Raw genomic sequence first — 23,293 nt, forward strand, 5'->3', positions numbered from 1 at the left:
CCTGGAACTCACACCTCAGCAGCAACCCTCCCTTCCTCTGATTGAACAATGTTCATTCAAGGAGGGAGCCCCGGAGAACCATCTTCTCATTTCCCATCAGGCTACACTCCTCTGGGCTTCCCCATCACTCCTGGACCCTCCCCAACCCTATTAGAATGTAAGCCTCTTGAGAGCAGGACAATTTTTGGGGTTTTTTTGGGGGGTTTTGCTTGTGTTTGTATCCCCAGCTATCAGGATAGTCCCTGGCAAACCATAAGTGCATAATAAATGCTTGTTGACTTGATTTGCTCCAGACGTCTCTACCTTCAGTCTTACTGAATTTCCCAGGAGCCTCCACCAAGCAAGTCCCTGCCCACTCGTGGCACTTCCTCATGCAGCCTTCACTTTCCTTAGCACTGAAAGGATGACCAAAGGGGAAGCCTGGGCCTATGGAAGGGCTAAGGGTCCCCATGTTACTCCCATGGGACAAGGGGCAGATCTGCAAATTCGATGGGATCTTCCACAGAAGGTACACCCAGAGCCCTATTAAGTTTGCAGAGACCCATGAGGTGCAGTGGATAGAGCACCAGTCCTGGAATCAGGAAGACCTGAGTTCAAATTTGGCCTCAGACACTTCCTAGCTGTGTGACCCTAGGCAAGTCACTTAACCCTGTTTGCCTCGGTTTCCTCATCTGTAAAATGAGCTGGAGAAGGAAATGGCAAACCACTCCAGTATCTTTGCCAAGAAAACCCCAAATGGGGTCCCATAGAGTCAAACATGACTGAACAACAAAGTTGGGTTTGAAATATCTGTCCAGACATGAGCTCATTCAAGGTTTCCAACGAAAAAGCACGTGAGGCAGATGCTATGATTATTCCTATTTTACCTCCACTGAGGCTTCCTTGCTGAATGACCCTAAGGCTTAGGGCCTAAGCAGATCGTCTCCCGGCTCTGGGCCTCAGTTTTCCCACTAACACCTCCATCCCTGGGCGGCCGGGGAGGCCTCCCACGTCCGTCCGTCCCGCCCCCTCCACAACCTTCTGTTGCGCCTCTGCTCTGGACTTTACGGTAATAAAGGGGTCCTGCAGGCATCGGCTAGGGCAGCCCCAGATCCTCAGGGTGACGTGTCATGTGACCACCGACATGGCGGCGCCCAGGAGCGGCGTGGGGCGGGACCCGGCTGGCGTGGGGGCGGACCCCAGGGCGGGAACAGGGCTGGGGGGCGGAGCTTCCGGAGGAGGCTGGGGCTGCTCCAGGACCCCGCAGAGTGTAGTGGGGTCCGCGCGATGGAGGAGACTGGGGTAAGGTGAGTCCGGCCGCTCTCCCCGCGTCCATGCTCCCTGCCCTCAGGTCCTGGCTTCGGCACTCAGGGCTCCCTGTATTACCCCCCCCCAGGAATCCCCCAACCTTGTCCCTGGCCTCGGCACTCAGGGCTTCCTGTCATCCTACCCCCCAGGAACCCCTCAACCTTGTCCCTGGCCTTGGCATTCAGGCCCCCATCCTGCTACCTCCCAGGACCCCCCCACATGCACACACACCATGTCCTGGCCTTGGCAGTCAGGGCCTCCTGTTCTACCTTCCCATCCAGGACTCCCCACGCACCCACCATGTCCTAGTCTCGGCACTCAGAGCCCCCCACATCTTCCTCCCCCAGGGCCCTCCCTCCTCTTCTATGCTGGCTGCCCAGGGGCTCCGGGGGCTGTGCTGGGGAGGCCCCAACTGGGCAAGCGCAGTGTGGGGGATGGGGGTCAGGGCTGGGCCTCCAAGTTGGGGAGAGGGGAGGCTGAAGCAGTGACTGGCCAGGGCTGATAAGGGGGGTGGGGCGCCCTAGCCTGAGGCCCCTCCCACCCCCTCGGGCTACCCAGCAACAGCCCCAGCTCCAGCAGCGTTAGCCAGAGCCCGGATCCTAGCCCAGGCGGGGACTGTCGCCAGGCGTTCCCCAAACTGCAGAATGACACCTTCTTGCGGGCAGCCTGGGGGGAGACCACGGACTACACACCAGTGTGGTGCATGCGCCAGGCAGGCCGCTACCTGAAAGGTAAGAGGCCTGGGCAGGGGGAGCAGAGGGAGGGCAGGGGCAGGACCCCCCCTTAACTTTCTGCTCCCTCCCAGAGTTCTTGGCGACTCGGGCTGGCCAGGACTTCTTTGTCACCTGCCGCTCCCCTGAGACCTGCTGTGAGCTGACCCTGCAGGTGAGGCCTCCGGGAGCCCGCAGTGCCCCCTGGCTCTGTGGGTGACCCCAGCTCCTCCCCCTTCCTGGGGGGGTCTGACCCCCGCCTTACTCCAGGCAGGAGACCTGGCATTCCATCCTGAGGCTCCAGGGGAGCAAGGCCTCTGGAGTCCCCCAGCTTGTGGATTTCCGGGCCGGGGTGGGCTCTAAATTGTCTGATACTGAGTGTGACTGGAACTCAGATCCCAGGCCAGGACTCCAGAGCTGAAGAAGAGCCTGCTCTTTCTCCTTGAGCCTCAGTTTCAAGTTCTCTAAAATGGGAGGAAGAGTCACTACAGGACTTGGGGGGGGCTGCAGGTGAGCCCCACCTGGATGAAGCAGCTGCTGAGTGTGAGGAGGACCTGGGGTACAGAGCTCAGGGACCCAGACCCTGTTCCCTGGGAGGAATCTGGGGAGGATTCAGGGAGGAGGAGAATGGGGGGAGGGGGCAGGCAAATGCCCAGAAGGTGATGCCCAACATTCAGTCCTGCAAGAGCCCAGCCTTTATCCCCAGGCAGCTACCACCTTGTTCCAAAAAAAGAGACCTGCCCAGCCAAGTCATACAAAGGATCTGAGGTGGCAAGGCCATTGGGAGCCAAGAACACACAGGGGAAGGCTACTCAAAGGAGGCCACAGAGGCAGGGAGTGCCAGTAATGTTGTACCCATTTTATAGATGAGAAAATTGAGTCTAGGATCCCTCCACTCCCAGTGTGAGAGTCAGCCTCTTGACTCTGGGTCTGGGGCTTTGTCCCCTGTGCCAGACCCTGGACCTGGGCTCACAGCCCAATGGAACCGTCTCTGTGCCCTGTGCTGGGGCAGCCACTGCCTCTGGTTGCAGGCTCAGAGACACTCATGCCCCCATGTTTTCCCGCAGCCGCTCCGACGATTCCCCTTAGATGCTGCCATCATCTTCTCCGATATCTTGGTGGTGCCCCAGGTATGATGGAGGGACCTGGGAGGAGGAGGAGGAGGAAGGGAGGGGGCCTCCTCCTGGCTCCCGGCCCAGCCTTCAGGCTCAGGTTACCCTCTCCCCCCAGGCACTGGGCATGCAGGTGACCATGGTGCCTGGCAAAGGGCCAACCTTCTCATCGCCCCTAAGGGACAAGCAGGACCTGGACCGCCTCCAGGCCCCCGTAGACGTGGACAAGGAGCTGGGCTACGTGTTCCAGGCCATTACACTGACCCGCCACCAGCTGGCAGGGCGTGTGCCCCTCATCGGCTTCTCAGGGGCCCCATGGACACTGATGTCCTACATGGTGGAGGGGGGAGGCTCAAACACCATGGCCCAGGCCAAGCGATGGCTCTACCAGTGGCCCAAGGCCAGTCATCGCCTGCTAGGCCTCCTGACCGATGTCCTCGTCCCCTACCTTGTGGGCCAGGTGGCCGCAGGGGCACAGGTGAGGGGCCAGGAGGGAGGGGAGGCCCCTGGGATGGGCCAGGAGGGAGAAGAGGTGGGGGGATGTCCAGGGGGGTCCAGGAGGTTGAGAAGGCCCCTGAGGGGGCCAGGAGGGAAGGGAGGTGGGGGCACCCCTGGGAGGGGGCTAGGAGGGAGGGGAAGGCCCAGGGCGTGGTCTCCCCAAGCCGTGTCTGGTGAGATAGCTCTGGGCTGCCCCCTTTAGCCTCTGACCTCTAACCTTCAACCCTTCCCCCTAGGCCCTGCAGGTGTTTGAATCGCATGCCGGGCACCTGGGCCCTGAGCTCTTCTCAGAGTTTGCGCTGCCCTACATCCGGGATGTGGCCAAGAGGGTCAAGGCCGGGCTGCAGGAGGCAGGGCAGGCACCAGTGCCCTTGGTAAGGCCCCAATGTGGACAAGGGTCTGAAAGGAGGCAGTGGGGGGAGGGGGTGCATGGCAGGGGCCAGTTCAAGGTTTCTAGGCCTCAGTTTCCCCCTCTGTAAAATAGGGACATGAATCCCTTTAGCTCTGATTGTGGGGGAATTTTCTTTCAATCTTTAATCTTAAAGCTTCTGGGAAGAAGGTGAAGGGTAGAAAGGGTTTGGGGAGTTCCAGGAAACCCTGACCCATGGGGGTTACAGTGGGGTTGAGGAGGCCAGGTTCACCACGGCAGAGGTGTCCATCCTGGCCTGGGACACTCACCTTTGCCCCTCCCCCGCCTAGATCATCTTTGCCAAGGACGGACACTATGCCCTGGAAGAGCTGGCCCAGGCTGGCTATGAAGTGGTTGGAATTGACTGGACAGTGAACCCTGCCCAGGCCCGGTGAGTAAAGAGCCTCAGTCACTAGGGCCTGGGTTTGAGGCCCATCTCCGCCTGGAACTGATGGTGTGACCTTCAACAAGTCGTTTCCTGTCTTGTACCTTAGTTTCCTTGTGTGTAAAATGGGGGGTTCTCTTTCAAGGACTTCCCAGGGCTAATGATCTGTGAGATCTGTGAATGGGAGGCCTCCTGACAAGGGTGGATTTGTCAGGGGGGTGGCTTTTGGGGTGGGGGAGCCCCCCCAGGAATAGGCCTTCATTAATCTGGCTTGTGATGAATGCTTATTGACTGAATGACTGGTTTCAGGGACCGTGTGGGGAAGTCGGTGACCCTCCAGGGCAATCTGGACCCCTGTGCCCTCTACGCCTCCAAGGTAGGGAAGTGTGTGGGGGTGTCTGTGTGGGCTCTGTGGGCACACGTGCCCCCCTGACCACCGTGGGCTCCACACCCTTCCCTCCCCTCCCACAGGAGAAGATTGAACAATGTGTAGAGCAGATGCTGGCGGCCTTTGGACCCCAGCGGTACATCGCCAACCTGGGCCACGGCATCTACCCAGACATGGATCCTGCACACGTCGGGGCATTTGTGGAGGCCGTGCATCGACACTCCCGCCGGCTCCGGAACAAGTGACCCCCCCTCCCCCACCACCCCGACAGGAGAACGTCTGTGAGGAAGGCTGTTTTGAACAGAATAAAGAGTCTATAGTGGCCTGGCCTGCTCCTCCTCCCTCCCTCAAAAGCCAGATTTCACTTGGGGCTCCCAGCGTGGTGCTGTTTCATTTTGGGGCCATGGCCCTCAGCCCCACTACTGTCCCCACACGGCTCCACAGCCTGATGCCACTTGAGGGCCTGCCCAGCCCTCTGGACAAAGGTCAGAGGCTGGCCAGGGGACACAGGCATCCTTGGAGCAGAGGTGGGGCCGGGAAGGGAATGGAGGCCGGAGCTGAGGTCAGGAGTCTGAGCTGGGGGCTTCTGCGGGAGGAAGATTAGAGACAGGAAGGGGCAGCCAGCGCCTCTGCCCGGGGGCCAAACAGAGGATGGGCAGGGCTGGGCTGACCACTTCAAAGGGAGGGGGGCCCACAAGCCAGCCCTGCAGAGAAACAGCAGGCATGGGAGAGGGGGACGGGTCCAGCCCTACCTCACCTCTGCTGGACCTGGAAGAATGAAGAGGTGGGTCTTTGAGGCCTCTCCCAGTGCCTGGTCTTGTGTCAAATGGGGGTCAGGGAATGTGTGGGAAAGGCCCCCCTACCTTGTCCTGGAGATACAGGACCTGGGCTGGGTGCCTTCTCTGAAGCCAAGAGTAGCACTCAGCCTGGGGGAACCCGAGGGCTGAGGCTGCCGTCGACTCACTCGGGCACCAGGGACACAGGCCTTTCCTTTCCTGGTCCTCATCTTTATGGGGGGGGGCGGGGATTGTACTTCATTATCCCTAAGGTCCTCCCTGACTCAGTGAGCCTGTGAGGGGGAGAGGCAGCTGATGTCAGTAGCCTGAGTCTGAGAGCTAGCCCCCAGGGGGAGGGCTGCCTCCCTAGAGGCTCCTTCCACCAAGCATCTGTGCCTAGAGCTGGTTTCTGGGCCCCACAGAGACTGTTGGCAGGATACTCCCTCCCATCGTTCACCAGCTCCTCCGCCAGAGTAGAAGCTCGCTCCTGTGCCTTTGGGAACCCAGCCAGGCAGGCTCTGGGGCACCAGCATTCTCTAGACCAGCTGGGCAAGTCAGTGGAGAGCCGAGGGAGGAGGGCAGTGAGCGGGCGTGGGCTACAGCCTTCTTAGTGTGACCAGGCAGAAAGTGAGAGGCGCATCCCTGAGGGTATCCAAGACCGCAGAGCACTCACCTACCAAACCTCACTAGAGCTTCCACACACCCCTTCACTTCTAAGGGGGCGCTTTGGGTAAGATGATATCCGTTTTGCAGAAGAAAAGACAGAGGCCCACCGAGGTGAGGTGGTCTATCCGGAGGTCACCTGATCAGGAAATGCTGGACTCAGGTTGATCCCGGGTCCCTGCTGGCTCTGAGTGTGGGAGGAGGTGCCCTGTGTGATGGAGAAAGCTGGAAAGATAACACCAGACTGGGGGCCCACAGAGGGTCAGAGCCCCTAGGAAGGAAGGCCTGCAGGTTGGTGGTGTGTCCTCCCTACAGGGTTTCTTCGAGGATGTGGACAAGGGTACACGGGACTATCAGAGCCAAGCCCCTGCCCTTTTGTGGGCCTCAGTTTACCTATCTGAAAAATGAGAAGTAGCCCCCTGTGGCTGGTCTTCCCCGAGTCGGGAGAGCCACAGGGAGAGCCAGGCCCTGGGGGTGAAGGGGAGGGGCAAGGGGGCCAAGAGGGACCTGCTCAGACGTCCCCCTCCTACAGCCACATCCTACTGAGCACTTACACGCCAAGAGCTGGTTTGGTTTGTTACAGAAACAATCGTTCTCCATCTCTCTTCCCTTCTCAGTCAGACCCCTGGAAAGGCTGTCTACACTGCCCCCTCCGCCCCCTCCACCCCCTCCTGTCGCACTCTTAAACCCTCTTCAGGCTGGCCTCTGACCTCATCATTCCACCAAAACCCCGCCTCCAAAGTGGCCAAGGCCCTCCTGGCTGCCCAATCCAGTGGCCTTTTCTCCAGCCTCGCTCTCCCTGACCTCTGGCCCTCTTGGTCGCTCTCTTCTCCGTGATCTCTCTTCTCTCCAGGTTTTCAGAACACCTCTCTCTGTCTGTCTCTCTGTTTCTTTCTATCCTTCCCTCCTGCCTTCTCTTGTCTATCTCTCCCTCCTCTCTCTCTTTCTTCTCTCCCTCTCTCTTTCTCTGTGTCTCTCTGCTCTCTGTCTTTCTTCGTGTGTCTGTCTCTCTCTCGGTTCTCCTACCTCTCTGCCTGTTCCTTTTCTGTCTCATTTTCTGGATCCTCCTCCCTGTCTAGCCCCCTGACTGTGGGGGTCCCCAAGGCTCCAGCCGGGCCTCTAGTATTTAAAGCTACTCACACTTTTACTCTTCTCAAACTTTTTTTTAATCTCAGGACCCCTTTACACCTTTAAATTTTTTCAGGATCCCCCCAACAAAGAGCTTTTATTTCCATGGTTTTATATCTACCAACACTGACCATATTAGAAATTAAAATGTCTAGATGCTTTAGTGAAAATAGTTTTGACACCCCAGGAGCCCCTGGGGTCTGGATTCCACCTTTAAGGATCCCTCTGCCAGACTGGCCTAGAGGTGCCTCCCCAGACCTGGGCATTCCCTCTCCTGCCTGGAGTGCCCTCAGACATCTGGCTCAGTCCTTGCCTCCTACAGGTCTGTCTCCTTTGTCTTGCTTGTTGACCTCCCTTTGATTCCATTGTATGTTTCCTTGTCAGTTTAAATGTATCTTTCAGGGGAATGTAAACTCCAGGAGGGCAGGAACTTTGTCATTCTGTTTCTGTATCTCTAGGGGCTGGCCCACCATTCTCTGGTATATGGAAGACACTTGCCAGATTCCTTTAGACCTGGGATGGGGAACCCCGCAGCCTCAAGGCCACATGTGGCCCTCTAGGTCCTCAAGTGCTTTCAGTCCTTTGACTGAATGCAAACTTCTGTCTAAGGGCTGCACTTGAGGACCTAGAGGGCCACACCTCAAGCCCAAAGGTTCCCCACCCCAGTCTTAGACAAAACCCAGGCTGGCTAACCCCCCCCCCACACACACACACATCCCAGTGTCCCAGGGCATCTGCCTCCTTCCCTGCCCCCCACACAATGTGAGGTTACCTGTGGCACCCTCAAACAGACAGTCGTGAGGCAGCTCTGGGGAGAGGAGTTTATTAACCATTTCGCCAAGCCCTCCACTCCTCTGAGCACTTGTATTGAGTCAGGTTGGTGCCTCATGTTGGCTTGCAGTCACACCTGGGTATGGACAATGGAGCCTCCTCCTCATTCCCCCTCTCTATGTGGCATCAGCCCACCATGGCCGGCTCGCCGGGTTTCACTGTGGGCATCATTAATTGAGGGAGGAAGGGGCAGCGGGTAAGATGTAGAGCTAGCCAATGCCACAGGCAAGCAGGCCACAGCTTTGATGGAAACAGATGGGTTTGTTCCATGGTGACCTTGGCCCCAGGGACGCCTCAGTTTCTCCTTTCCCTGAAACAGGCCAGATTGACGGAGGATGAGGTTGGGAGTGGGGTTGGTGGCCCTCTTGGGGCCTGCCTGTGCAGTGGGGGCCTGGCCTCAACCATGGCCATGGGAGGGTTATTCAGTGGCCTCCTCATTGGGGGGCTGCTCTAGATTGTGGCCAAGTGGTGGCTTCTTATCGCGGCTGCGGACAGGACCAGGGGTATGGGCTGTGTGAAGGGTGCTAGACAACAGAGTCGGCCTGTGGGTGCTGGGCCCCTCAGCCTGGGGCTCCTGCCCTTCTCCTTCTGGGCTAGGGGACTGAGTCGGTGACTCAGCCTTCCCCTCGTCTGTGCTGTTCACCTAGAGAGGACATAAGACAATGATGGCCCACCAGTTTTCACGAACCCACTAAGCAGACACCCATTCACCAGCTCTGTATAGAAAGCAACCTGATGGGGCTGGGCTGAGGGGCCTGAAAAAGGCCCCAAAGTTGGGGCTGAGCCGGGCTGAGCAGGTCTGCCAGCTCACCAGGAAGCCTGAGGGGAGGAGGTGGCCTGTCTTCCTCTCTGGCCTGAGTGGCTCCATTTCAGAGCTGGCTTCCATCTCAAAGTACCTTCAGCCTAGCCCTGGCTCAGTTTCCTCTACAAGGCCAGGTGTAAAGATAATTTTCCTAGACAGCCACAGAAGAAACAAATTACCCAATGTCCACTTACAAGGCTAATGTTGGTGAAATGTGTGATTCTGCCCTGCCTGCAAGGACAGTATTCAGCAAGGGGCAGATTCAAAATAACAAACTGCCTCGGTCCATCAGGTCTCCTAGCTACTCTATTGGGGCGAGGGAGGGGAGCTTATGGCACATGCCTCCCCAGCCCTCCCTCTGCCAGGGCTACTCCTGCGGACTTCCCTGGGAGCTGTGCCTTTGAACGACATCTGAGCTGATATTCTGAATTATTGTCGGGGCTGTGGCTCCTCCCAAGTGCCCACAGTGACCCAACCAGGTTATGGCAGCCCCAGGCACTGAGGACTAACCGCCTGGCAGTGGGCACCTTCTCCAGGAAGAGGCCCTCCAGTCCCAGGCTCTGAGCAGACGGTTCACTTGGTGATATGCTGACCAGCCCTTGTGAGAGAACTCTCCTTACACAGACACAGATGTCTACACATGTACATACACACAGGTAGGTCACCTTCCTCTGAGGTCTACACTGTCTTCTTGGAGGCCTTGGTTCTCCCAGGTTCTCCTGGAGGAACCCAAGTTCTGACAGGTTCCACCCAGACAAAGAGGTTCCCAGGAGGGAGGGAGACCTGGGTGGATCCTTAGTCTGTTCTCTGAGGCTGGGGAGGCTCAGCCCTGGTGCGTAGGCCCCTGGGGGTGAGAGCCTGGACATTTCAGGGAGCCTGTGTGGATGGGCTATGACCTGCTAGGGGTGCTGGAAGGAGGCCCCCCACAGCTCTTAGAAGGTCTGAAGTCTTTTCACCTGTACCTCAGAAACCCAGGGTACAGTCTACACAGCATAGACTTGGAGGGGGGAATTCCATGCCGTGTACTGCTAGGGAGACATTCACAAGCCCTCCCATGCGTTACCCACAGGCCTCCTCAATGTTCTGACTGGGCCCCTGGTGGTAGGGGAGGTGGGGGGATAAGGTTCTGACCTCTGGTTTCTCCTTGACTGTCAAATCCTGTGAGACCCAATAACCCTACCTTCGACCCGTAGCCAGCCCAGGAAGGCAGAAAGAGCATTGATAAGCATTCAAGGTCCCCCTCTCCCTGTGTGATCCTGGGCAAGTCTCTGGTCCTTTGCCCATTTATGAAGTCTGTAAAGGTGCCTGACAGTTCTGAGGCCCCCAGGCCCACCTTAAGCCTCCCTGTGCCTCCCCCCATGCCCCGGTCATGCCCTCGCTGTCTCTGGGCCTCACCTGGGTGGAGTAGAAAGAACAGTTCCCACAGTGATCTTGCCGGTGGGTGAAGCGAATGGCCGACTCCACAAAGGGGAAGTGCAGGAAGCTAAAGGGCAGCTGGAGGTGGAATGTCAGGCGGCCACACCTGTGAGGGCAGACAGAGCCAGCCTGCTGTGGGGAAAGGGCTGGGCTGGGAGTCGCAGGGCCTGAGTGTGAATCCTGCCCCTGGCCCTGCCACCTGACCTCAACAAGTCCCTGCTGCCTGAACAAGTCCCTTACCCTAGCCTTCTCTGGGCCTCGGTTTCCCTATCCACAAAATGAGGCATTGGCTTGACGGGGCCCTCAGCCTGTGCCTGCCTCTTTGGAAAGCCGCTCCCTCCCTAGGGCTCTGCTGCCCCACTGAGCCTGGGAAACCTCAAGCCACTGGGGGTAGGGTGTGTGAGGCTCAGCTGCTGACGCCGGTCCTCCAGGAGGTCAGGGGGTGCTGGGTTGCCCCCCATCAGATCAGGAGGCTGCCCGTCTCACACACACGCACACATGGGCACACACACGCACACACACTCATATAGTCTCTGGGGCCTGGGGCGGCTCTGCCAAGTGAAGGCAAGGCAAGGAGGGGAGGGGAAGCCTGTCAGCCCAGCGGCAGTCATCAGGAGTCAAGTTCCAACCATGGGCTTAGGAAGCACATGACGGGCACGGGCTGGGAGGGCCAAGGCTTCAGCAGTTCCTCCCTGACTGATCAGCATCTCTGTCTACCCTCCTGTGACCCCAGCCCCATTCCCAGCCCAGCGCTCCTACCTGTCATAGACAAGGAAGTCATCCTTGGCACCCCCGAGGATGCTCCAGATGTCAGGGCCAGGCCCCTGCTGGCTGTAGACGGGTATGCCAGGGGGTGCGTGGAATTCTAGCTCTCCATGCAGGGCCTGAGACAGGGGCGACTTTTCATTGACTATGATGAAGCGAACACCAGCAGCATCCACGCGGGCCAGGCGCTCCTGCAAGCTGCCTATGCTGAGGACAAGAAAGGAGGAACTGGTAAGTGGGGCCTTAGGGAGCCTCCTTTCCCTGTCCCCTCTTGCCCTCAGAGCCTCTGCTAGCAAGGGCCTTGACCTTGAGATGGGAGAGCCAGGAGAGTGGCCTGGCAGGCCAAGACAGGGGCCATTCCCGGCCCTGCCATCGCTTCCCTTTGAGACCTTGGGCTAGCACCTCCTCTGTCTGGGCCTCAGTTTCCTCCTCTGTAAAATGGTCTTGAGTGGAGAAAGGAGTGCCTCAGGGATTTCTGGGCTCCCTCAGAAGTCTGTGGGGAGGTAGGAGGCAGAGGGAGTTGCTAGATGGAAGCCTCTCCTGGGTCCCTCTGGCCCCCTAAGTGGGGGCGGGTTGACTTCAGAAAGATCCTATTTTTGGTTAAGTACCTCTGCCCTTTCTTCTCCCTCCCCCTTTTCTCTCACAATGAATAAACCCACTGTTGGCTAGGGCCTGGGAACCGGCAAAGACCCAGAAGGTGGGGCATTCCTGGGGGCTGGCCCAGGAAGGGGAGGATACGGGGGCAGCTCAGCTCAGAACTGCCAGGAGACCTCCTGAAGGTCACGGTCTCCATTGCTGCCACGTCCAGCCACTGCCAAGGGCTTTCCACACGACTGCTCTTTAGGAACGACATCAAGTGCCAGAGTTAGGTCACTGGAGAACCTGGCCTCACATTTATGGTCCCCATAAAACTGAAGCCGCGCATCATGAGCTTCCTCTTCTCCGCATTTCCCCACCTCCTACTCCCAGATGCTTCTGTCGCTCCCATCTCCCATGGAGAGGTGGCCCTCCTCCTCACCAGGGCCAAGCCCTCCACACATACAAGGCATCCCAGTCCATGCCACCCTCCCCGACAGATCGCCCCTCTGTTGCCGTGGTCCTCATTCCGCCTTAATCTCACCCTGCCTCCTGGCTGCTCCCCTCCTGCCCGCAAGCACGTCCACATCTCCCCCATCCTCAGAGAACCCTCGCTTGATCTGGCCGTCTCCCATTTTCTGTCCCTTCTGTCCTCCCTTTCGTGTCTAGAAAGAGGGGTCTTCGACAGCTGGCACCTTTGGCTCCTCTCTTCTCTGTCTTCCTAAATCGCCATTCCCATGTCTTTCCTCCGTCCTCATCCTTGTTGACCCCTCTGCAGCCTTTGACACTGGCCATCGCCCTCACCTCTCTCTAGGCGCTAGGGACGCCTGCCTTCTCTGCTGGTTCTCCTCCTACCTCTCTGACCGCTCCTCCTCAGTCTCCCGCTAGGTCTTCATTCAGGTGACGCCCACTAACCGCATCTGTCCCGCAGGCCCCTCCCTCTTCTCATCTACACCTATACTATTTCACTTGGTGCTTTCATCGCCTCCCATGCATTCACTTACCACAATCTTAACCTCTCTGCTGACCTCCAGTATCATGTCTCCAGCTGCCTGTCATATATATTGAACTGGCTCTCTCATAGACAGATGTCTTAAATTCAACATATCCCCAAAATGAATTCGTTATTTCTCCCCCCAAACCCTCCCCTCTTCCTAACACCCCAGTTACTGTCAAGGAGCCACCATCCTTCTGGTCACACAACCTCCGTGCCATCCACGATTCCTCTTTCTATCTCTCTGTCTCTGTCTGTCTCTGTCTCTCTGTCTCTCTCTCTTTCTCTCACCTCCCCTATTCCATCTGTGGCCAACACATGTTGAATTTGCCTTTACCTCATCCCTTGAATACATTCTCTTCTTTCCTCTGACACTGTCCCCGCCCCCCAGTGCAGACCCTCAAAATGTCACACCTAGACTAAAGGGACAGCTGCTGGGAGGTCTGCCTGTCTCATGAGTCCCCCCTGCTCCAGACCATCCTTCATTTGGTCTCTTGAACGGAATCTGAAGCAAAGGTCAAACCTTGTCACTCACACACACACACACACACACACACACACACACACACACACACACACATTCACACACACATACACTTACACACACACACACACACCACTACTCACTAGACTCCAGTGCTCCCTATCACCCCAGGCTCAAATATCGAATCCTCTGTTCACTAGTCGAAGCCCTTCACAAGCCGGCCCCGTCCTGCCTTTCCAGTCTGGTCACCCCACCATGTTCTTCCATCCGGTGACACCGGCCTCTGGGCTAGTCCATGAACACCACGCTCCATCTCTTGGCTCTGGGCATTTTCTCAGGCTGTCCCTTGGGCCTGGAACACTCTCCCTCCTCCTCTCCACCTCCTACCTTCCCTGGCTCCTTTCAGACCTCAGCCAAAATCCCACCTTCTATAGGAAGCCTTCCCCAGCCCTCTTGTTGCCAGTGCCTGCCCCTGGCGCTTATTTCCAATTCACCCTGGATGGCCCTTGACTCTACATACTTGTTCACAGGCTGTCTCCCCACCCCACCCCCACCCTGTTAACCTGGGAGCTCCTAAGAGCAGGGACAGTGCCTGGCACATGGCATGCACTTCTTCAATGTTTGTTGACTGACTGTGCGTGACCCTGGGCTGTTGGTTGGGTAAAGGCATCAGTGCCACACTCATCAAATAGCAGATGAGCCCACACTAGACAGGGGGGTAGTGGACAAACCAGCTGACAGAGCTTGAAATTAAAAGGAGATAACAGGTCAAATTCAGGGGGATAAATGGCCTACACTTGGGTTCCAAAGTCACCTTCATAGGTATAGGATAGTGGGAGTCCTGACTGGACAGACAGCAGCTTGTCTGGAAGAGACTGGCGGTCCTAGTGGACCTGAGTCTCACACACTAGTGTATTAGGGTGGACAAAACCTGGTGCACTGTGGGCCTGCATTCAGGACTAAAGAGGTGAGGCCCTGTCAGGCCTCTGCTGGAGCACGGGGGTCTGAGAAGGGCTTTGAATGGGCTGGAGAGTGTTCAGAGGAGGGCAGGCAGGAGGGGGAAGGACCTGGGGTTCATGCCATGGGAGGCTCAAGGGAGGGACCCAGGGGATGTTTATCCTGGAAAGAAGAACATTCAGGGAGGACCCCAGGGGATCCCCGGCTCCAAGTGTTTGAGAGGCTGTCATGGAGGAGGGTCAGCCTTGCTCTCCTTGGCCCAGAGGGTAGAGCCAGGAACAAAGGGAGAAGGCCACAGAGGGGCCAACTGAGCTCGATGGTCTAGAAGAATTTCCCATCCCTGAGTGGGATGGGCTGCCTTGAGAGGTAGTGATCTCCCTGTCCTTGGAGGTCTGCAAATAGAGGCCATTTGTTTCTGGGATGGAGAGGGGGCGGTCTTATTCCCACTGAGCTCCCTTCCTATGATGAGATTTTCTGATGGAGGAAACTGAGGCTCAGAGTGAGAAAGTGACCTGATGTAGCCCCAAAGCTGATGAGTGACCAGTTTGAAACTTTGACCTGAAGTCTCTATTGAGTATTGGTTTGGCTCCCTTTGCCTTGACTTCCTGGGCCCCTCGGGTCTGGTAGTCCCTGAGCATTGTACCATTCTCCCCTTGAGACCACCCCTCTTTGCCTGTCACCTGGCAGCTTGCTTGAGACAGAAGTGTCAGCTGGCCTTCAGAAGGGCCACCACCGTCACTTGGCCCAGGGCTTCCTCCATGGGGGATGTGCCTCCGTCCACTTGCCACTTTGGGGCTGGCTGGCAGATCCTTGTCCCGTTCTCAGAGGCCAGGGTGGCCCCCACCAGCCCCAGCAGGATGGCCATGGCAAGGCCTGGGGGACCCATCCCTGCCATCTGCCTGGAGAACAAAGGTGACAGAGGTCAAGAGGGACTGGGAAAGAGACAGCCTCTCTGTTCTCAATCATTCATTCAATAAACACTAATTAAGCACCTACTGGCTATAAGGCAGTAGGCAAAGATTAGGAAATGGCTCAGGCCTGCCCTCAAGAAGCTTCCATTCTAGCAGTAGCTTCTTCCCCTCTGAGAGGGCAGCGTGATGAGGAAGCCGAGCCAAAGGACTGATGCTGAAATTATGGCTTTTCTTCTGTGACCTCAGATAGGCCTTCTCCCCATTCTGGGCCTCAGTTTCCTTATCTGTAAAATGAGACAGCTGGATTTGGTTTCTAAGGTTGTGTCCAGCTCCAAACACAATGTTAACTCCTGTGCAGCTGGATAAAACAGAAGATCATGGAATATAACCCCTTCATTTCACAAAGGGGTAAAGTGAGGCCCAGGGTGGCTAGGTGGCGCAGTAGATAGAGCACCAGGCCTGGAGTCAAGAGGGCCTGAGTTCAAATCCAGCCTCAAACACTTACTAGCTATGTGACCCTGGGCAAGTCACTTCACCCTGTTTGCCTCCATTTCCTCATCTGTAAAATGAGCTGGAGAAGGAAATGGCAAACCACTCCAGTTTCTTTGCTAAGAAAACCCCAAGTGGGGTCACGGAGAGTTGGACACAACTGAAAAAGAGAGGCCCAACGTCATACAGGAAATTAATGGCTGAACTGGGATTAAAATCCAGGTGCCTTGAACCTCTAGCCCAGGGCTTTTCCCACTCAATAGCACTGACTCATTTGTGCTTGAGTGTGCTCAGATTTGGTGGCCTCAGACGGTAGGGCTACCAGCTCCCTGACTGCCCCAGAGCTGGCACTGGGCTTGGGCCATCTGCCTGCCTTCGGACCCTCCTACAATGGGTAGCAATGGGGAGAGAGAAGATGGAGAAGCCCTGGCAGTTTGGTACAGATGCCCACTAGGCACAGAGAAGGAATGTTCTTTTCTGGTCCCTTTCCCCTGGCATCAGAGACTCATAATGGGAGATTGTGGGAGGAAGACAAAGGTCTCTCTGTCCCAAGGCCAGGGCCAGCTTCTCTGGCCTTCCTAAGTGTCCTTGTTCTCTCTAGCTTTGAAGATGAAAATCCCAGCTGCCTTCTGAACCCAGAGAAGGGAAAGGGGGGGGGCGGGGATAAAAAAGAAGAGGGAGAAAAATCAGAAGGACGATGAGAGGAGAAGGAGGCAGGGAGAAGAAAGAAGGCAGGGGAATGAGGAAGGGAGGGGGATGATGAAGGGAGGGGGAGAGAAGGATGCATTTGAGCTGAGCTCGAAGGGAATGAGTGACTTGGAGAGACCAAAGAATTTTCCAGGCAATAGGTCAGCCAGGGCTAAGGCAAGGGGTGGCAGAAGGAGTCGTGTGTGAGAAACGGTAAGATTTGTCTGGCTGGACCATGCATTGTATGGACAGGAATAAATTGCACTAAGTCTGGAGAGGTAGGGAGGGGCCAGAGGAGTTGCCATTCGATTCTAGAGGGGAGAGGGAGCCTCTGGAGTTACTGGGGGAGGAGGACAAAATCATGCTAGGGTTTTAGAAAGATCTCTTTGACAGCTGAGTGGGGCTGGAGCGGGCATCGAGGGGATGGGGAGGCCAGTGAGGAGGCCAATGCTATAGTCCGGGTGAGAGGGATGAGGGCCTATACTGAGTGGAGAGAAGGGAACAGATCATAGGATTAGAGATTTGCATGAGAGAGACACTTGCTCTCCAGTCCAATCCCTACTTCCTACAGATGAGGAAACTGAGGTTTAGATGTTGTAGAGGAAGAAAGGACACGGTCCCTTCAACAGAAATGGGAGGTGGGCTGGTTCCAGAGTCTGAGGCCCTTGGTTCTAGTACCAAATCTACTACTTACTCTCTCTGGGACCTTGAGCAAAGCCCTTTCCTCTCTCCTGCCTCATTTAAAGTGAGGGGTTTGCACTTGGTGTTTGCTAAGGTTCATTTCAGCTTTGGAGTCTCTGATCCTATGAAATCCACCCCAGAAAGTATGGAATTCTCTCCCAGTGCATCTGCCAGCTGTTTGTTTATTTTTATTCTGAACTCAGTTTTATTCAAACATCAGATGCAAACAGCATTTACACACACACACAGCCAGACAGAAAAAGAGAGCTCTACATGAAGCAGAGGCTCTTCGTTCTGTGCGGCTTGTCTTCAAAAAAATTAATTCAACATAGCCATTAAACAAGTAAATTGGAGAAGAATTTAAGAGGGATGAGAGAAAGGAAGGAAGAGAAAGCAGGGGGTGTGTGTATGTGTATGGATGTGTATACATTTACATGTATATGGGTATAAATGCATGTGTGTATGTAGGGGTGTGCACATGCATGTGCGTATTGTGCGCATGCATCTATGTGTGCATGTGTGCACATATGTGTTGTGACGGTATGCGTGCATCATGCCATATGCATGTACATGTGTTCATGTGTATTGTATTGTGGCTGTGTGTATTTATGTGTCTGTGTATGTGTGTGATGCATGTATATATATGCTTGTGTACACTGTATATGTGCATGCATACGTGTGTTCGTGGGGGGATAAAGCTGCTGAGTCAGCATGGCCTTGCATGCAATGAGATGCCTGGGCCCCCAGTTCAAAGACGCTGAGACAGAACCAGTGTGAGCAGGTGGTGGGCCAGGGCCAGGCGCCTGCCCTTGGTCAGGTAGGGAGGATTTCTGAAGCCTAAGGGCAGAGGGCACACTCTTCCCTTAAATCTCAAAGGCCTCTGACAGCAGGGCAGGAAGACCCACCTTCCACCGTTGCTCCCCGGAACGCCAGCCAAGCAGACTGCCCTCCCCTCTTCCAAACCACCCCCAGGCCCGAAGCACCATCTTGCCTCAGCCCGGCACCCTCTCTGCTGCCAGCTCCCCTTGTCCTTGGAGCCCTCTCAGATCCCTCCCTGTCCCTGCCCCCTGGGTCACACAGGTGTGTCCAGCCACAAGCAGCCAGCCTCCTCCTGTGTGAGCTTGGCTTATTTTGGGAGGCTGAAAGCTCTGCAGCGCCCAGTTGTCATGGCCATTCAGTTGTGTCCGACTGACCCTGTGGATCGTAACAAGCCAATACTGGCCAGGGGTTTGCTTGGCAAATGATACTAGAGTGGCTTGCTATTTCCTTCTCCAGTGGATTAAGGCAAACCGAGGTTAAGTGACTTACCCAGGGTCACACAGCTAGTGCCTGAGGTCACCTCTGAACTAGCAGATCCTCGGTAGCATTCTTCAGGTCTTCCAGGTAAAGGCTCCGACAAACCTTGCCTGCTTTACCTCCTCTTTCTTCCTGTCACACACCCTATGTTTCAGCTCAGTTGGTTTGTTAACCGGCAGTTTTATATGGCTCTTCTCTCCCCACCATCTCTGCCTCTCATCATCCTCCCTAATACTTATAGAGTGCACAAGGTCTGCAAAGCACTTTACAAATATGATCTCAATTCATTCTACCTCGGAGAGAGGGGTTATTATTATCCCCATTTTACAGATGAGGAAAGTGCAGCACAGAGAGGTTAAGGGATTTGCCTGAGGTCATCCAGCTGGTGAATAGCTGAGGTCAGATAGAGATGCCTCCTCCTACAAGAAGCTCTCCCTCCTTTCTCCCTCCTCAGATAATTTTCTATTTACTTATATGGGTACATGCTGTAACCTCCAGGAGAACAGGAGCCTTGAGGACAGGACAGCCCGTCTATTTGTTCCTATGCTTGTATAATTTCGGGCTTTCTTTGATCCCTAGAGATTAGAAAACAGCCAGGTAGCAGGGCAGGCAGAGCCCTAGACTGGAAATGATCAAGACCTGATTCTTTTCTTTTTTTTTTTTTTAAGGCCATTGGGGTTAAGTGACTTACCCACAGTCACACACCTAGGAAATATTATGTTCCTGAGGCTGGATTTGAATTCAGGTCCTCCCGACTTCAGGGCCAGGGCTCTATCCACTGCACCACCTAGCCGCCCCTAAGACCTGACTCTTCCTCACCTCAGATGCTTACTGTTAACCCTGGATGAATCATTCCATCTTTCTTAGCCTCCATTTTTTCTCATCTGTGAAATGGGTTACTGATCACATGTACTTCCCAAGGTAGTTGTAAGGACCCAATAGGATAACATGTAAACATTATATGTTGTTGTTCAGTCATGACCCCATTTGGGGTCTCCTTGGCAGAGATCCTGGAGGGGTCTGCCATTTCCTTCTCCAGCTCATTTTACAGGTGAGGAAACTGAGGCAAACAGAGTGAGGTGATTTGCCCAGGGTCACATAGCTAGTAAGGGTCTGAGACTGGATTTGAACTCAGGTCCTCTATGGAGCAGCTAGGTGACACAGTAGAGAGAGCACCGGGCCATGGAATCAGAAGGACCTGAGTTCAAATCCAGCCTCAGATACATAACACTCACTAGCTGTGTGACTTTGGGCAAGTCATTTAACCCTAATTGCCTCACCCGCACAAAAAAAGTTCCTGATGAACTCAGGTCCTCCTGACTCTAGGGCTGGCACTCTATCCACTGTGCCACCTAGATGCCCATCACCTTCTCTGCTCCTACATAATACAACTGAATGTTCCTGGAGGAAGTCACCACTCCTGGCTGCAGGGGTCCAAGACAAATTTTTGCTACCCAGACTCAATTGGACCTTCTGGGTGAATCCCTTTTCTCCTTCCTTGGCTATCAGACTCTGCTTTTCCTTCCATTCACCTGGAACTGCTCTCTAAGGCTGATTTCTTAATCACCAGATCGCATCCTTTGTAACCTCTCTCCAGACATCACCACCTTTTCCCCTGGACACTGTCTCCTTTCTGGGTTCTTGTGACACCCTCTCTCCTGGTTCTCCTCGTACCTGTCTGGCTGGCTGGCTCTTCATCCAGGTCACTTCTAACTGTGGGCATCCCTCAGGACGCTGTCCTGGGCCCCCCTTTGCTCTCTATGCTGCTTCTTGGTGACCTCGTCAGCTCCCATGGAGGATTCCAAATCTATACACCCAGCCCCAGTCTCTCTCCTGAGCTTCATTCCCATATCACCTAGGGACATTTTGGATTGGATGTCCCAGAGGCACCTCAAGCTCAACACATCCAAAACAGAACCCAATTCTCTTCCCCCCACCCCAAATACTCCCCTCTTTTCCACTTCCCAATTTCTTGGTGGTCTCCCAGGCTCAGAGCCTCCGTCTTGTCCTCAACTCCTTTTCTCACCTCAAACAGACCATCAGTTACCAAATGGTGTCACTTCCATCTCTCTGGCATCTCATATGCATCTCCTTGTCACCCCTCACCAAGTCCCCGCTCTATCCCCCCCTCACCTGAACTACCACAGACTAATAGCCTTCTAACTGGACTCTGCCTCTGGTCTCTCCCCACTCCAAACCAGCCAAAATAATTTTCCTAATGCCACTTTCCTCCCTTTCTCAAGAAACTTGACTGGCTCCCTTTTACCCAGACTCCTCTGTTTGGCACCAAGTCTGGCTCCATTGACCTCTCGAGGCAAGATGCCTTCCGCTCCATGAAGTTTCTTCGTGTCTCTGGCACTTGGCACTGTCTGGCACACAGGAAGTGTTTAATAAATGCTTCTTGGTTGGTTGGCTGACTTCACATTCCTGCCTTCCACACACTGGTCCTGCAGACTCAGCCCTCCATCTCCTAGAACTGTGCCCGTGTGGGAGCTGTTCTCAACAGCCTCAGATGCTTTCTTCTTCTCTACCTCTTGGAAAGCTTAGCTCAGGGGCCACTTGATGGGGCGGTGAGGCAGTCTGGTGGATAGAGGAGTCAAGAGGACCTGAGTTCAAATCCGGCCTCAGACACTTATTAGCTGTGTGACCCTGGGCAAGTCACTCCATCCTGTTGGCCTCCGTTTCTTCATCTATAAAATGAGCTGGACAAGGAAATGGCAACCACTCCAGTATCTCTGCCAAGAAAATCCCAGTCAGAGCCATGGAGAGTCAGGCACTACGAAAACAACTCAATGACAACACCAGTTCCTACATGAGTTCTTTCCTGATCTCAATTGTCAGCTCCCTCTCTCTCTCTGTCTCTCTGTCTCTCTCCCCTCCCCTCCTCTATGTCTCTCTGTCTCTCTCTCTCTGTCTCTGTCTCTCCCTCTCTCCCCCTCCCTCCCTCCTCTCCTCTCTCTCTCTCTCTCTCTCTCTCTCTCTCTCTCTCTCTCTCTCTCTCTCTCTCTCTCTCTCATATCCTCCTCCTCCTCCTCTTCCTCTGTAACCCCTTCAATAGAATGGACGTTCCTTGAGGGCAGAAGCTGTTTCCTCCTCTCTGTATCCCCAGCACCCAGCGCAGGCCTTAATAAATGTTTTCTGGCTCATAGGATCACAGAGGCAGAGATGAAAAGGGTCTCAGAGGCCATACAGTCTGACCTCCTCAACCCTTTATAGATGGGGAAACTGAGGCCCGGAGAAATGAAATGAGTTGCCCAAGGTCACACAGGTAGGAAATGAGAGAGTGAGATTCGAACCCGAATCCCCCAGCTCCAAACCCAGAGTTTGTTTCCACTGTACCAGCCTGGGTGAGTGGGATTAAAATGGGTGCTGTGGAGCTGGGGCACTCCTGGGTGGGAGGGGTCAAAGGAGGGTCCTGGTTCCTCACTCCCTCCATCTCAGGCTCCTCTGCCCGTAGCTTGGGGGGCTGTCCATGCAGACACAGCTCTTGAGGCTGAGACTGAGGCCCTGCCCAAGCCCCTGGATGCACCTTGGCTTCTGGTCATTGGGAGGTGACTCAGTCAGTGGAGACCAAAAGGGAGTCTGTCCTCAGCAAAGTTAGGAAGGGCTGAGCTAGAGATGGGCCATTCACGAATTAGCTTCATTTTACTGATGAGGAAACTGAAGCTGGGAATGGGGTGGCATCCCACCCCAGCCACACTCGGTGGGGTGTTCATGTCAGAGACAGGATTCACACCCAGGCCCTCCTGACTCAGCTCAGCCCAGCCCATCCTCCCCCAGGAGATGCTATGTCCCCTGTCCTTGGCAGAGGAAGCCCCCACCCCCCACCCCTGCCACAGCCACCTTCACAAAGGACTTTGTCCAGACTGTCCCCAGCTTGTTCCATCCCCACCTCCCACCATGAGCTGAACAGAGAAAGAGCAGCCCAGGCAGAGGCTCTCATGGCCCCTCCCCAGGCCCCCTCTTTGTTCAGAAGTGACTGGCTGCTAACTCCCTCCCTGCCTCCCACCTGCCACCCCCACCCCAGGGTCCTTCAGAATTCCACTGCCCTTCCTAGGCCTGGACATCCCTGTCCTCTTCCAAGACTGCAGGCCCAGCCAGTTTTATGGGCACAGAAGACCTGGGTTCTAAATCTTCCTGTTCGTACAACACTGCACGAATCCCCTGTCTTCTCCGGGCCTTTTCTGTGACGGGGTGGGGGTGGGGAGTAGGCTCCATCTCCCTCGAGGCTCTGACATCTTCTGAACCCCTGGAGATTCCTAGGACCTGAGCAACGCTGGGAAAGGATCTTGCCAGGCCTGAAGTAGCTCCCAGCCCTCATGGTCCAAGAACATGTCCCAGCCCCCCTCCATCTGGACACTGACCAAACCGTTGCAGGGCTCACTGAGGGAGGGTCCTAGGATGGCTAGGGATCCCCAGACAGGCAGGAGCTGTCTGGCAGCAAGGTCCCCCTAAAATACTAAATATTCACTTGTGAATGGATCAGTAATACTTAATAGGTACAGTGACTTTTCCCATATAAAAACAGACTTATCACTCATTAAAATTGACTTAATATCACTTATTTTTGACCCAAAATTTCTTGGCTATTCCTCCCCTGGCTCCTCCCAGAAGCCCAATATATTTTCAGCCTTTCCAGACATAGATGCAGAAAGGTCTGGATTTGGAGTCTAAGCCCTGGGTTCAAATCTCATCTCTACTAGTGATGAGTGGTGTGACCTTGGGACTTATTTTCTTTCTCTGCAAAACAAGAGGGTTAGACTTGACAATCTCCAAAGTCCCCAGGGCTGGAACTCTGGGGTTCTAGGTCTTCCCCACAGAGTGACCCCATGGCCCATTGAGATTGGGGAGTTTGTGAATCCTCACACAACAGTCCCTTGACTTCCTTCCCCCTGTTCCCTGGCAATCTCCCGGACTGGCAGAGCAGGACGGAGCAGATACTGCACCTGGGGCTGTGCGGGCTCCTCTTTCCTCAGCTGCTGGCCCTTGGAGCGGGAGCCCAGCCTGGGGACCCGAACGGTGACCTTTGCTCACTAGACTTTATCTGT

The 23,293-nt window shown here is 55.3% G+C and overlaps 2 protein-coding genes across 4 annotated transcripts; one reads left to right on the forward strand and one right to left on the reverse strand.

Moving 5' to 3' along the window:
- The first annotated feature begins 1,176 nt into the window (after positions 1 to 1,176).
- On the forward strand, positions 1,177 to 5,111 carry UROD (uroporphyrinogen decarboxylase). 2 transcript variants are annotated; one of them, XM_020987574.2, is made up of 9 exons: positions 1,177 to 1,286; positions 1,846 to 2,018; positions 2,093 to 2,172; positions 3,065 to 3,127; positions 3,210 to 3,587; positions 3,844 to 3,981; positions 4,307 to 4,407; positions 4,711 to 4,777; positions 4,873 to 5,111. In XM_020987574.2, the coding sequence occupies exons 1-9, from the start codon at positions 1,267 to 1,269 to the stop codon at positions 5,032 to 5,034; spliced, it is 1,182 nt and encodes a 393-aa protein (XP_020843233.1). In that variant the 5' UTR covers positions 1,177 to 1,266; the 3' UTR covers positions 5,035 to 5,111. The 2 variants fall into 2 exon arrangements, with proteins under 2 accessions (XP_020843233.1, XP_020843234.1); XM_020987575.2 differs by having other exon boundaries at positions 3,228 to 3,587.
- Positions 5,112 to 8,165: 3,054 nt separating this feature from the next.
- LOC110209453 (selenoprotein Pb-like) lies at positions 8,166 to 23,293 on the reverse strand. 2 transcript variants are annotated; one of them, XM_078156604.1, is made up of 6 exons: positions 23,192 to 23,268; positions 20,552 to 20,825; positions 14,862 to 15,080; positions 11,165 to 11,377; positions 10,385 to 10,511; positions 8,166 to 8,830 (listed from the first exon to the last, which is right to left on the reverse strand). In XM_078156604.1, exons 2-6 carry the CDS (start codon positions 20,578 to 20,580, stop codon positions 8,606 to 8,608), a joined length of 813 nt encoding a protein of 270 aa, XP_078012730.1. In that variant the 5' UTR covers positions 20,581 to 20,825; positions 23,192 to 23,268; the 3' UTR covers positions 8,166 to 8,605. The 2 variants fall into 2 exon arrangements, with proteins under 2 accessions (XP_078012730.1, XP_078012731.1); XM_078156605.1 differs by lacking the exon at positions 20,552 to 20,825 and having other exon boundaries at positions 23,192 to 23,293.

Source organism: Phascolarctos cinereus, unplaced genomic scaffold (assembly GCF_003287225.1).
Source record: "Phascolarctos cinereus isolate Bilbo 61053 unplaced genomic scaffold, phaCin_HiC Scaffold_5;HRSCAF=322, whole genome shotgun sequence".
In the NCBI taxonomy this organism is placed as follows: domain Eukaryota; kingdom Metazoa; phylum Chordata; class Mammalia; order Diprotodontia; family Phascolarctidae; genus Phascolarctos; species Phascolarctos cinereus.

Coding starts and splice junctions, on each gene's coding strand:
- UROD (XM_020987574.2), top strand. CDS start 1,267: ATGGAGGAGACTGGGGTAAG. Junction 2,019..2,092: donor GGCAGGCCGCTACCTGAAAG/GTAAGAGGCCTG, acceptor GCTCCCTCCCAG/AGTTCTTGGCGACTCGGGCT. Junction 3,128..3,209: donor ATATCTTGGTGGTGCCCCAG/GTATGATGGAGG, acceptor CTTCAGGCTCAG/GTTACCCTCTCCCCCCAGGC.